At 36.6% G+C, this 15,344-nt stretch overlaps 1 protein-coding gene across 1 annotated transcript in view; it reads right to left on the minus strand.

Moving 5' to 3' along the window:
- The window catches only part of RP1 (RP1 axonemal microtubule associated), a 255,964-nt gene that overhangs the window by 183,119 nt on the left and 57,501 nt on the right, over nt 1-15,344 (minus strand). Inside the window, exons 10-17 of the mRNA XM_058177836.1 lie at nt 12,885-12,961; nt 11,774-11,805; nt 10,742-10,871; nt 8,667-8,770; nt 7,363-7,536; nt 6,709-6,921; nt 2,814-2,991; nt 1,260-1,391 (exon numbers count right to left, since the gene is read on the minus strand). Of these exons, the coding sequence (XP_058033819.1) occupies nt 1,260-1,391; nt 2,814-2,991; nt 6,709-6,921; nt 7,363-7,536; nt 8,667-8,770; nt 10,742-10,871; nt 11,774-11,805; nt 12,885-12,961 (1,040 nt within the window). The remainder of the gene's footprint in view (nt 1-1,259; nt 1,392-2,813; nt 2,992-6,708; nt 6,922-7,362; nt 7,537-8,666; nt 8,771-10,741; nt 10,872-11,773; nt 11,806-12,884; nt 12,962-15,344) is intronic.

Here is a 15,344-nt window from a genome sequence, read left to right on the forward strand (position 1 = left end):
CATGCATTTAAATTATCTGAAAAAGATCTAAAATTACTCAGCTATGTTATTTATGAATGGTAGCATTCCAAGATTCCAAAGAATTTTTTCCCCCTAGCCTCACTTGTTTGTAAAAAAAAAAAAAAAAACTTTTGGCATGAAAAGCAAATGCCCTGGCCTACAGAATTGTTAGAACTGACTCATCATAAGTCAGTACTGTAAATTTTTACCCTACACATTATTGAGAAAGAAATCTCTACAATAATTTGCACATGGTTTTTCTTATATGTTCACATGTACCAAAAAGGATAGCTTTCTAACTTGTGCCTCAAGGTTCAGTCCTTTCCTGTATTGTATCCAAATCAACCAAAACAAGACAGAACAGCTATTGATTCAGAGGAAAACTGATTCCAGAGATGACATGTACTCTGGCTTTCAATGGACTTTTGCTTCTCCAGAAAGAACAGGCTTTCTGTCTTGGGATCCTTTTAGAATTATGAAAAACAGGAGAGTTTTTGGATAGCTTTGCCATTGCACCAGCTGCAGTCTTATTGCTTTACTTAGAATAGGATCAGTGGTATGATTCTAATAATTTAACAATCAGTTCTCTGCCCTAATGACTGCCTGGGTAAGCGTGGCCAAGTGGTTATGTGACTGGGTGGGCATGGCCAACTCAACGTCAGTCATCACACCCAGCCCTGCCTCTTGGCCACTCACATCAAAGGCCTCAACATGGTACAATTTCTGTCTCTATTTATTTACTACTACTGAACATCCAAAATGGCCTGAAAAACAGTCCAAAAATGGACTGAAAACAGCCCGGAAAAGGTCCGGAAATGGTTAACCATCCCTGTTCTAGTCTTATGTGAGTTGACAGGTAATCTTTTGAACACAGAATATTTCAAATGAAATACATTTTGTGAGAGTATGACATTTCATATTAAGGTTAAGAAGCAGTAAAAAAACCTAATTAGCCATCATTAATGATGTGCATAATCATTAATAGTGCATAAGAGCACCAGCGTGCCTACCGTCCCTGTTTTAATGTTCCATTTAGTTGTACTCATTTTATGTATTCAATTCATACTTATACTTATATATATTATTGAATATGTATTTGATAAAATAAATAAATAAAATAAACAAATAAAATAAATTAACAGCAGATCGGGTTAATACTTTGAAAATGAAATAAACCTCCTTCAATATGTTGTTATTGATATGAATGAATGAATGAATGAATGAATGAATGAATGAATGAATGAATGAATGAATTTTACCTGAAGGAGGAGGATTTGGTTGTCTTCCAGACACTAGATTCTGGGTTTCTGCAAACTGCTGTTTAGATTCTCTGAACACTTCTTCCTGCTGGGTAATAGTTGCAGATGTTTCCATTGGCTTTTTTCTGCCAACTAAAATTCAATGGAAATCATTTAAGGGGAGGGAGATTGGGAACTTTTTCAAAAGCAGTTAAAAGCAGTTCTTATTTCTGTGCAAATTTTTCATGAATCCAAAGGGCAACTGGCTTTACAGTTTTTCAGTGTATAACAGATTATGTCTTATGAATTGCATGCAAGAGCTTAATGTTCTTATGCAAGAATGCTAGAGTAGTGTTGAGAAGTAGCCTAGCCATGGCATGGCTTGAGATGTTTGACCATGTAAAGCCCCTTGTTGGCAGAATCAGAGAAAATCGTTCTGGGCACACAGTGGTGACAGAGTTATCGACAGAATGCTGATAGAACCTGGTTGCCTTTTCCAGTTAAAATGGAGTTTCTGTGCAACAGAAGAAGAAGGTAGTGGTCCTGCTTTTTTTATACACAAGTACAGTGATCTTTCAAAAAAGCTGAGAATGATGTTCATAAAGGACCTTGCATGATACCAGTCAAACATTCTGGAAAGTACAGACCATTGCATTACTTGGGAAGATGCTTTTGTGATCTCTCCTAAAGTCTGAGTCAAAATGGTCATGAAGATAAATTTCCCTATTGACTGGAAAGAAGAGGACATGTCCACAAGAGTTTAAAGTGGCCTGAAGGGTTGGAAAGATCTCAACCTCTGACCACTTCAGCAATCATATTATCAGAGTTATTGGGACTCAGGTGACATATAAATTTAATTTATTATTATTATGTACCAAACTGTATCCATAGCCATAACTGTGTTAGATAAGAAGTGGAAAACACTATTTTCACACTGATATACAAAGCAATACAAAGCAAAACAGCTATACAAAGCTATACAAAGCAAAACAGCTTTGAAATAATTTACAGCATCAATTTTGGATCTAGCTTTGCTTGCCCCGCCTCCAAAACACAAATACATGTGCTGCCTAAAATACCATGAAAACTAGGTAGAAAACATGAGTTCATTTTGTGGGGTTTCAAATAAAATTGTTCTATATCATCCTTGCTTCATATCACAGACTACAAAGAGTTGATGATAATAAGATTACAATCATACTTAATAGCTACTATGCATTTCTGCCAGAATCTTCTGGAGAAGACATAGGACTTGACAAGACATTTTGCTTGAAATCTGATCTAGAAAATTCCAGTCCTGTAATTTTGTAATCACAATATAGTGAAAATTTTTTATCTATCTGGCAGAAATAAATATTTATTTATTTGAAAGGCAATTTGTATGCATTTTAAAATGTAGCAGCAGATTCATAAGTCATGTAGTAGAGGTAATGCAATATGTATCATATAATGGTTAATAATTGGGATGTTCATTTATATCATTATCTTAAACATACTTTTACCAGTAGTTTTTATATTTTAAAAAAGAAATGGCAAGCCATGTATTTTTAAAGCAAATAATTATTTTGTACATACATTTGACAACTTGTGGGTAAAACAAAACGTTGCTTTCTCCAGTATCGACAAATGGCTTGGTCTCACCATTAGGCAGAAGCCCAACATATATTCCTCTGTTCCGTGCCGATTCAAGACTTACAGATCCAGTTTCTAAATTTTTTTGTACTTTGAAATGACAGTCCACATCTCCTGTGCCCTAAAAAATGTAGTAAATCCACATGAATAGTGCTAGAATAATTGTTCTTAGGTATAATTTTATGCCTCAACATTTCAACTATTGGCCTTTTTCTGATCTCAGAAACTTAGCATGGTTGGACCTAGTTCGGATGTGGATGGGAAATTTCTAAATATTGGATTTTAAAAAAATCTTGACAAAAGATAATGGAAATCAACTTTTCCTGCCAAAAAAACCCCTACATGGACCTGTCCACAATGTTTTCAGGAGTCATGTTTGACTCCCAGGACAACTTATGCTCACAGGACACTGAATGTAAGCCTCACTTCCATCACCAGCTGCTACTGATTCCTGGCAGTTGCCCAAACAAACTGGACAAGGCCTGATTTTGCTAAATTGGGTTTGTCCTACCAGTTCAGTGTATTTCCCAATATAATCTGTTGTGCAGCAACTTTTCTGTGATATGAGATCACTTAACTTTGTTAGTTTGTGTTTGTGTTTATTTAACTAAAATGTTCAAATGCTCTCTTTCTTTCAACCACATTTACCAGTAATTTTTGTATTTTAAATACAAAACACCAACACCAAAAGTATCTAGCTATCTGGCCATATGACTTTTTCATTATTTATCTTCAATTGGGTAGCTAAGTGGCAAACGGTCAGATTCTACTCTATTTGTAAAGCTACCAGATCAGAATCCTTTCTCTAAAAACATCTACCTTTGAAATGTTATCTTGTCAAAGTAAAGGTTAAAATGAATGCATTTCAAGAATTGATATAATGTAGTTCCAAGCTATCCATCAATATATTCTAGAAGCATGCTGAAATCTTCCTCCTATTGGATGTATTATATTTCTGTTTAATTTATGGAAGCAGAGAATTGGAAAGGGCCATTTGGATAATTTATCCCTTGTTCAGTGCAATGATCCAGATGTTTGAATATGGGCTACCTGAATACGTTCAATATAGTCAATGATGGTAACTGGTTTCATTCTTATTCACACACCCCCTTTTTTTTTTGTCCCTTTGAGTTAGTCTTGACTCCTGGTGACAGTCTGGACAAGTCCCTGGAATTTCTCTGACAACATCTTCAGAAGCAGTTTATCAGTGTCTTTTTCCTGGGCTGGGAGAGTAACTAGTCCAAGGTCACTCAACTGGCTTTGTACTCAAGGTAGGGTTAGAACTCATTGTCTCCCTGTTTCTAGACTTTGAACCATTATACCATATTGGCTCTCATAGTATTTATGACATGTACTTATGACAATAAGGCATATTTCTAAACATTCAGACATAAATTACTATTGCATATGAACATGCTCTCCAGGTATGTTTTTTTTTTCTTTTTTAAGAATTGCATACATTATCTCTTTAATGGAAAAGGGTGGAGCAAGAAGTGTGCTTAGCTTCCTTAAGGTAAGGCAGCTGCCAGAATGACTGGTCTCCAAGCATATAGTTGGTGAATTGATGGAGAAGATATCCTGGAGAACTACAACCCAAGTGGTGAAGTCTCAGAGGAAGAAGGCAACATAAGAGAAAGCAAATGGATTAGGAAAGCAGTCAATAAAGATAAACTTGCTATAAGAAAACTCAGGAAAATCTAAGTGAGGATTGGCAGGATCTTTTTGGGCAGAAAGGTCAAAAGAATATATAAATGGCTGAAGATCTTATACACGCATTAACATAGACCAAGGGAATGTGGTTTCTACTGTGATCACATAACTACTATCTCAGCTCTTTTGACTTCAAATAGGGATAATGATGTGCTAGGAATAATAGCTTACTCTGGAGTCTGCTGGCAGTGCACTTTTCACAATTTACTTACAGATCATTTTTCTCAAAATATGAATCATATTGCATGAATTAAAGGCATTTTGATATATGCCGGTATGACTTTTCAATGTGATGATGGAAATCATTTACTTATATATCAAATTTTCTCAAAGTATGAATCATATTGCATGAAGTAAAAGAACTTTGATACATATTGCAGTTTAGAAAGACAGCCTTCCTTCCTTCCTTCCTTCCTTCCTTCCTTCCTTCCTTCCTTCCTTCCTTCCTTCCTTCCTTCCTTCCTAAGAACTGTGATAATATTGAGTTGCCTAATCTAGCAACCATTTGTTAGAACAATAAGAAGTATATGACCTTTAAATAGTCATCTATATGTTCTTCTAATGTTTGTGTTTCATTAATGTGTTAAAGCCTTTATTCAAAAAGGTATTGGTGTATTGGTGGCAAATTTTTCATATATGTACAATATATGTATATGTACAAAAATACAAAAAACAATTCAATATTAATATCTGATTTTCCAACAACTTAATAATAAAAGAACCAAAGATCAATCTTTCTGAATCAGATACTTTTCAAATATATCCAACTATAGTTTATATAATTCCCTGTATAACTGAGAACACAAGACTGATTTAAAATTAATCTCGCCAGATTCTATCATGGATGACTGATCAATTTTAACTGAGGAAGAGACATTACATAGTAAAATCTAAATGATGTTTCCTCAAATTTAATATATTTTAACACCAGAAAAGAGAGAATGGGCTTTAGATATAGTTCCTGTAGATTGATACTACTTTTAATGTAGGAAGGAAATCTTTAACCAAAAACTGTCTACTTTAAGTGCGAGCTTAAGACTTCTTTCATCAAGCAGGGCTGGCCTAATGATAAATTTTAATTGAGGGTTTTTAGTGGGGTTTTAATGGGGTTATTTTATTCTATAATTTTATCCACGTATTTTAAATATTCAGCTTATGGAATTAGATTTTTAATTATATATTGTATTTTAAATTTTTTGTATATGTGTTTTATCTATGCTGTACACCGCCCTGAGTCTTCGGAGAAGGGCGGTATAAAAATGTGAACAATAAATAAATAAATAAATAAATAAATATTGACCTCACCCCATTCCTAAGCGGTCTATAAGGGACATGCATAAGAGCACAAACGTGCCTACCATTCCTGTCCCATTGTTTCCTTTCATTATATCCAATTTATATAGTTATTACATGCTTATATTCATATATATGCTTATATGTTATATAGTTGCTTCATGCTTATGCTTATGTATTCTGTTATGACAAATAAATAAATAAATAAATTTTAAAAAAATAAGTCTCCAATTCGCTTTATGTAAAAATTAATTAAATAATTAGATGACTTGCAGCTATTATTCTACTTTTGTTCTTAAGAAAAACTTTTATTAGATGACTAAAGCTCTGCCATTTTATTAATAAATAACTGATCATTACAATCTAGTGATACCTTCATTACTACAAAATCTCTCTCAACTATTAGTGACAATGTTTTGGCTGTCTTCTAATTAACAGGAGAATTTTAGTGAACCTAAGATGAGATTTGAAATTTTTGTACAGAAACCCAGTGTTATTTTTTTTCCTAGGAGAAACTCCCACAAAGTAAACATTATAACTTGTTTTATTGGTTATAGTGTCTGTATCTGAAGTGATTTATATTATTCTTATAAAGTCTCCTTTAAGTCAACCTTAATTCCTGATTATTTTATAGAAACATCTATGGAGTTTTCTTTTTCTAGTTTCATAGTTTTGTCTTCAGTTTTGCTTATCCCATAACCAGGTATTCTTTTAGTTTCTGAGCCCAGATCAGTTGCCTCCTGCTTTGATCTATTTGATAAGAACCAGCTTTAAAACGTATCTTTTATTCAATAAATCAATCTATGCACTTGCTGAGAAAATGCAAACTTCTTACCATCCCGTTACACTGGCCATCCTTGATCCTCAGATACATTCTTGGGTGTTTTGCATTTTCAAACATACAAATCCCAGAGCTGATTTTATGAACTTTCCAGGAACAGTCATCAGCCTGATTTCCGGCTCCACTGCAGCTCCCATCAGCTCTCAGGTAGAAGAACTGGCAGTAGCTTGTAGCGAGCAAAATTATGGCACTGTTGTGGAATATACCCTATAAATCAGCAAACAGAACCATCTGAAAATAATTTTGAGTTTCAGATTTCCCATTTTTCATTTTTTCTCCTTCCAAACTAATCCCCTCTCCCCAAACTGGCATTTTCCAGATTTTTCCCAACTAGTATAACCCTAAGGAGTGGATAGCGTATTTGTTTTTAGCTTGGGATTTATTCAAAAAGTCATGATTTAAACAATCTATGCCTAAGCAATCTATTATATCAAATCTGGTCATTTTTAGGTGCAATAATTTAATCTCACTTGATATAAGAATACAACAAACTAAGGAAACTGTGGAGTTACCGATAATGATTTTGTAAAGTTATTGCAGTCTTCAGCTCCATCTAGTGGGTGGAAATTGCTTGTCTTTTGAAAGCTGTTCGTTCACTATTTGCACCAGCTTTTGTATCATATTCCATTCTTTTTCCTTTTCTCTTACCTTCACATGGACCACAAACTCCTTGGTTAGCCCTGCGTAGCCTGTGTTATCATCGGCTACTGTGCCTTGAAAATTGAAAGAAATCATTTGGCCTGGATTCTGGGACGATTCCAGTATGGCGCAATGATTAGGCTGAACATGAACTTGCAATTCACAGTGGTTATCCCCATAGTTCTAATAAAGAGAAAAATGGGATTAGTCCACATTCATAGACATTTTGAAAATGGATACAATTTTAGATCATAGCATTACAGTTTTGCATAACCGTATAGCATGAACCTATCCTCTCCTATAGCGGTACAGATTTCTTTCTGTTGTGTTTAAGAAGATGAAACGTATTATAAGATCTAAACCAGGAAATAGGATTAGTGGATTAGTTCTTCAGCATTTACTGGCATTACTGCAATTTTATGGGTAATGCTTCTGACTAAAAAGAATATTATTAGCTGAATTATGACTTCAGCTACTAGCATTAATACTACAATAATTCAGCATGAAGTGCATCAATTCGGGCTGCCAGTAAAACCGCCCAGACTTTCCTTCAGCAATGGCACAATGGCTTTTCGAGCTCAACTCCGCTGCTGCTGTGTTTTCCCTTTCAGTATTATCATCATCATGTATTGATCCGTTCCTATCATCATCATGTATTGATCAGTTCCTGCAATTTTTACTGTATCAAACAAATCACTCCGCTAAACAAATAATTCCCTCAACACTGTCAAACTATTTACTAAATCTGCACTACTATGAATCTTCTCATCATTCCCATCACCCATCTCCTTCCACTTATGACTGTTACTTTGTTGCTTGTATCCTTATGATTTATACTGATATTGTTTCCTGATTGCTTATTTGTAGCCTATGATTATCATTAAGTGTTGTATCATTAAATGTTAAATTTGTACCCTCTATCATTAGGTGTTGTACCTTATGATTCTTAATGAATGTATCTTTTCTTTTATGTACACTGAGAGCATATGCACCAAGACAAATTCCTTGTGTGTCCAATCACACTTGGCCAATAAAAATTCTATTCTATTCTATTCTAAATGTGTCGTAAGATTGCGTCAAGTCTGTGAAAGCATTTCTGCACAGCTACAATAGGGGTTTTGGTGGTAGTTTCCCACCTCCCTTGATTTACTAATCAAGAGAGTTAATCAGTAAATGGTATGATAGTGCAACCAAAGAGTGGCCTGTAAATAGAGGAAGAAAATATTTGGTATAACTTCTCTCACAGTTCTTATCAACTTTCTCGAGCGCAAACACAACTGGTAAAAAGATAGGCGTCATGGAAAAAAGGTTACCATCCCTGTGACTGAGCCATGAGCAAGCGCAAGGGCCAGCTGTGGGTTTGGATGACTTCTAAGGACACACAGGGTTCCTTTCTTCGCTGCCACTTCAAAAAGACCTAATTCGTTCAGGACAACAACAAAAACAGAACCTAATTAGATGTTCATAATAATGTAATATTGAGTTGCTTTAAACCCACCCACCCCAACAAACTGATGAAATTTCCCTCAGTGAAAACATGTGGCATTTCTTTTTCCTTCCTGTTGATATTTATTTATTTAATTCTGTATTTGCCCATCTCAGCCAACTGACGCTGGGTCGATTACAGTTCTAAAACTCAAAAAACAGTTAAGACAATTTAAAAAAATGTAAAGGGTTAAAAAGTCAAAAAACATATATACAGCAGCTAAAGAGATTTACCAACTAATGTTTATTTATAGACAGGTAGTGTTGTGTCTCGTCCGATCTCACCACAGCCAGGGCCTTCTTATCTGCTTCCGAACACGGAGGAATGTCCTAGTATGCCTCCCGGCCCCAGCCCTGGCTCCATGCCCAGACAGGCTGAAGAGGAGGAAGTATCTCCAGCCCCCAGCTCTGGCTCCATGCCCAGGCAAATGGAGCAACTAGACCCCTCCCCCTCCTCCACAGCATGTGAGCCTGAGGGAGGTCAATTGCCAACAGCTGCAGACTGGAGTGACCCTCGCGTCAGAAGACTTGATAGACGGAGGCAACAGAAGGAAGGGAGGGGCAGGCCTGGATAAGTGCTGAGTCATAGAGCCACACCCCATGGCCTATATAAAGGACCTGCTTTCTGGCATTCTCTGAGTCAGGCAAAGTCTAAACATATCTTGCTGAAGTCACTTTCTGGTCTCCTGCCTGCCCTGAGGGCTTTGCTAGGACTTTGGCAGAGCTGCGGAGGCACGCCTGATTCGGATTTCCCTGACCCGGCCATCAGCGGAGGAGTGGGACACGACAGGTAGTCCTTGATTTACAAGAGTTCATTTAGTGAACATTCAAAGTTACAGCAGCACTGAAAAATGTGCCTTATGACCATTTTTCATAGTTACAACCTTTGGAGATCCCAATATCATGTGATCAAAATTCAGAAGCTTGACAGCTGATTCATATTTATGATCATTGCTGTGTCCCGAGGTCTTGTGATCACCTTTTGAGAGATTCTGACAAGCAAAGTCAATGGGGAAGCCAGATGCACTTAACAACCAGGTTACTAACTTATCAACTATAGTGATTCACTTAACAACTGTGGCAAGAAAAGTTGTAAAATGGGGCAAAGCTCACTTAACAAATATCTCACTTAACAGCAGAAATTTTGGGCTCCGTTCTGGTTGTAAGTCAAGGACTATTTATATTAATATTTATAAACAAATCATTTATAAAATATAAGGCCACTAAGTCTGTGAATTTGAGTTTCTTATTTTAAAGTTATGAATCTTTGGAATTTTTATCCTGAAATAATGATCTATTTTTTTTTTTATCTTGAAGCAGTCATGGGGAATTATCCATGGAATGATATATGGGAAGAATATTAACCTTCCTTTCCATAGAATGTTGACCTCTGCAGAGAAATCAACTTGAACCTCACCTGTGTAAGAAAATGTGTGATTTTTATACATTCAAAGTAGCCATGGATTGGTAGGTGAGATGATTTGAGTTTAATAGAAAAGACATTGTGGACTTAATTACTCCGTTCACATCACAGAGGATCAATGGACCTATTGCAACCTTCACTTAAGAGAAAAAATATTTTAAAATGTGTCATCTTGCAATGTTTATTACTAATTTGTAGTGATGCAATCTTGGGGTATAGTGGAGCTTGCAAAATGCTCCATAAAAGCTAAGAGCAGTTTATGGAGTATGGTTGGTTCACTTCAGATAAACAGTACATGAAAGTAATGATATGGAGCTGTTCATTCAAATCCAATAAAAGTCCATTTACTAGAGACAAGCATCAAGATTCTTTGCTTTGCTACTCTGTAGGACATAATAATAAAAAATATGCCTTAAGATTATTTTCATCCTATGTATCCCTAAAGAACTCTCATTCTGTCACTAGATAGACAATATTTACCATATTTGTCTTTTTTGTCACCAACGGCATCCACCTCTCCGCCTTGTCTTAGACGTATAAAACCATGGGTCATCTTGTTGTAAAACTGAAGTATATTGCCTTTCTGAAATTTCCATTTCTCAGCTGCCCACTAAAACAAAGTAAAACAACTTGTCATCCCATAAAAGACACTATATGAACCTTCCTTACTTTTTTCTTCTTCTTTTCAATCATGTTTGAATCTATGAGTAATCTGTTGCACGGGGTGGAGTCAGGGCAAGAATGGAGTTGAGCATTTACTGGCCAGATGCCCTTCCTGACACCTATGTGGAGTTCACAGCAGAAAATTACGCACTGCACCCAGAAAGCAAATATCTGCTGTTACCTAAGATTGAACTCACACACTTCTGATTGTGAGGTGAAAGCTCCTCACCTGGGTCACCATGCCACTCATCTGAATCTATGAGATTGCCTGGACAACTTACTGCAATTTTCTTGGCAAGTTTTTTCAGAATGGCTTGCCTTTTCTCTTTCCTAGGGCTGAGACAAAGTCACTAGCCCATAGTCACTCAAATGACTTTGTGTCCAAGACAGGACTAGAACTTGCAGTTTCTGTTTTGCAGCCTGATGTCTTAACCACTATACCAAACTCTTTCTCTTACGTTAGGTTTGTGGACTTCAAAAGGCCAATGGCTTCATTACCCAAATTTTAGTAATACCTTTCGGAGTAGCCTGAAAAGTTCTCACTATTTCTATCCTCACAACATTCATATTCTTCATAAGCACTTCACAAAGGAGTCTAAAGCGTATTTTCCAGATAGTCTCACCTTCCATTCCATTCTTGACTTCACTGCATTTATTTTTATCAAAACAATTTAATGGTCAAAAGCACAGAGAAATGGCCACTGAGTGGCATGATATTCTTATCTTCTCAAGAAGGAGATAGCCATTCAATTTAAAATGAACATATAAAGGGTAGAGGGGAGGGGAGAAGAGAGATTATGTAGATTTCAAATGAATTTATTTATTTTCAGTTTTTTTAAAAAAAATTACCATGTTTTTTCTCTTGATTTCTAGTTCTTGTTCTGTGGAAAAGCAAATATTGATACAAGTAAAATATAAGAAAAAGTAAATCACTCCATTAGAATCAAAATTGCCTGCCAATGCATTTAAGTCCAATAAAAATCTAATGAAATTGATAAATTATATAATATAATATAATAATATCAGAGTTGGAAGAGACCTTGGAGGTCTTCTAGTCCAACCTCCTGCCCAGGCAGGAAACCCTACACCATATATAATGTAAAAGTGGTCTTGAAGAGAGACTAACTCCATTAACTGGTGGGCATGATGACCACAGGAATCCTCAGCATTTATGAAAAATAATGTCTATATCTATTGTTTTGAATGGTTTCCAACAGTAAAAGACTCTCCAACAGAGAACAGCCATAACTTTGCTATATTATAAGCTCCCATTTTCCCCAAAGACTTAAATCCCAGACACTTAACTTACTTTCCCCTCATTGAAACTTAAGGGAGGTTTCAAAATATCAAAATAAGGCTAAATTGCTGTGTGTTACAACTCCCCCTTTCTTGTCTCTTTGGCCTTTGTGAACTTAGTTGTTTGCTACTTGAGTTCTGCCTTTACTTAGCGTAGAATTGCAAACCTAAGCAGACTTACTTAAAAGTAGATATTCCTGTGAAGTAAATATTTAGAATTATTCAGCTTCTGAGCTCTTTGCTAATCCTTGTGTCTCAAAGAAATATCCAGTGATATTATTCTTATCATACAATACACCAGACTTTAGGAAATCCAGAGTCTATGTTACCTAGATGCTACAACAATGTAATGTAATGTAGGGTAGGGTAGTGTAATGTAATGTAATGTAATATAATGTTATAATATGATGTGATGTGATGTGATATACTATAATTACTATGCTATACTATACTATACTATACTATACTATACTATACTATACTATGCTATGCTATGCTATGCTATGCTACGCTACGCTATGCTACACCACGCTACACCACGCTACACCACGCTACACTACACTATACTACACTATATCTAATGTAATGTAATGTAATGTAATGTAATGATACCCTGATTTTTTTCAGAGAATGTCCTTCCCCAAGGACTTTGGCTTATACTTACTCTTTGCAATGGTGTAATTATCAATGACATAAAGTTCTCTGACAATTTTGCCATCGTCTTCTCCTTGATCTAGCCATCTTTTGGGGAGAAATATATTGTGTAATAAGAATATAGCTTGGCATGCTATTATTTAAACCAAAAATATTAATATTTTATTAATTAAAAACTTTAGATGCATGAAATCAAGGTTGCACTTAGGGCCATTTCTTGATTATATAGAAAAACTACCTGGCTACCTGATTGGATAAAGATCAGGCTAGAGATGCTGAAAAAAATTGAACAGAAAATCCATTAAACTGATGATTCTTTCAGAATGAAGAACTGAAGACATAGAAACATGCATACAGAGACACCAACAAATCATTTTCTATCGAAAAAAGATATATTTAAGACCATATAGAAACTTTCTTGCAGTCATTGATGTTTTTAGTGTGGGAAAAGGAGTCTATTTTTAAGAAGCACATCAAGAATGGATTGAGACAGAAAAGAAAGATATTTGAGTTAAACAAAGTGAATATATAATTGATATGGACAAAATATTCCTACAATTACATTGCATTTCAAGAATTTATTCCTGTAACTTTTGTTACTGAATATGACACTGCAGTATAAACTACTAAATTTTATGCCATTAAAGTGCACATAAGACTTAGCATGAATAAATAAATATTTACTTTTTTCATACTTATTATGGTTATATGCACTTTAAAGCAATATACATACATAATGTATGCATACATAAAAATAAAACAGCCACAAATCAATGTGGCTGAGCTGCATGAGCTAAGATTAGATTAAGTACCTTAAATGTGATATAATTTGGGAACATTCTTCCTTGAATAGCCACCATATAATTCATTTAAATTCATTTAAAGCCAAAAATAACAAAGATTATTTTATAGGACAGCAGATATTTTGGCAAGGTTTGCCACCATAGGCACATGAAACATGAAGCATAATTAAGGCCAAGTATAATTAAAATATAGAATTTCAAATACATAACAGATTTTTAGTATGTGCACATGAAAACAATTAGAAGTAAACTGCCCCTGATTTTGCTACTGGAAAACAAATCAAGAGTCATGTTGATTTCAGGCAGAAATAAAGCTTGAAACTGTACAGTATATCATTAGGACTAGGTGTATATTTATCATGGGTATCCAAGGCACTTTACATTTCTATATCAGTTGCTGAAAACATGAATTCAATTTGTGGTCTTCCCGTAGGACTAATATATCTTGGCTGTAACATTCCACATGACCATTAAATGTAGCAGAGAAAAATCTAAATATGGCTGTCATCTAATGATTTATTTATTTATTTATTACATTTGTATACCGCCCTTCTCCCGAAGGACTCAGGGCGGTTTACAGCCAATTTAAAAGATACAATAAATACACATTAAAAACAGACTAAAATTTATATAAATAATGGCCAAAATATTTAAAAACTAATTAACACAAAAAACTAAAACCCCATTTAAAAGTACTTAGTCAGGCTAGCCCAGCTCGATGGAATAAAAGAGTCTTCAACTCATGGCGGAAGGTCCAAAGGTCGGGGAGTTGGCGAAGCCCCGGAGGCAGCTCGTTCCAGAGGGCAGGAGCCCCCACAGAGAAGGCCCTACCCCTGGGGGTCGCCAGTCGACATTGTTTCACCGACGGCACCCCAAGGAGGCCCTCCCTGTGGGAGCGCACAGGTCGATGGGAGGCTGTTTGTGGCAGTAGGCAGTCCCGTAAATAGCCCAGTCCTAAGCCATGGAGCGCTTTAAAGGTGGTAACCAACACCTTGAATTGCACCCGAAAGACCACCGGAAGCCAGTGCAGCCTGCGCAGGAGCGGTGTTATATGGGAGCCATGAGGCACTCCCTCTATCACCCGCGCGGCTGCATTCTGGACCAGTTGGAGCTTCCGGGTGCTCTTCAAGGGGAGCCCCATGTAGAGAGCATTGCAGTAGTCTAAGCGAGATGTAACGAGGGCATGAGTGACTGTGCGCAGAGAAACCCAGTCCAGAAAGGGACGCAACTGGCGGATCAGGCGGACCTGATAGAAAGCCCCCCTGGTGATGGCTGTCAGATGATCTTTAAGAGACAGCCGTGAATCCAGGAGGACGCCTAAGTTGTGTACCCTCTCTGTGGGGGCCAACGACTCGCCCCCAACAGTCAGCGATGGAGTAAGCTGGCTGTACCGGAAAGCCGGCATCCACAGCCACTCGGTCTTTGAGGGATTGAGCTGAAGTCTGTTCCTCCCCATCCAGACCCGTACGGCTTCCAGACACCGGGACATGACATCAACGACCTCGTTGGGGTGGCCTGGGGTGGATATGTACAGCTGGGTGTCATCAGCGTACAGATGACATCGCACCCCAAAGCCACGGATGATCTCACCCAGCGGCTTCATATAGATGTTGAACAGAAGAGGCGAGAGGACCGACCCCTGAGGCACCCACATAGGAGGCGCCTCG

Source organism: Ahaetulla prasina, chromosome 3, assembly GCF_028640845.1.
Source record: "Ahaetulla prasina isolate Xishuangbanna chromosome 3, ASM2864084v1, whole genome shotgun sequence".
Lineage (NCBI taxonomy): Eukaryota > Metazoa > Chordata > Lepidosauria > Squamata > Colubridae > Ahaetulla > Ahaetulla prasina.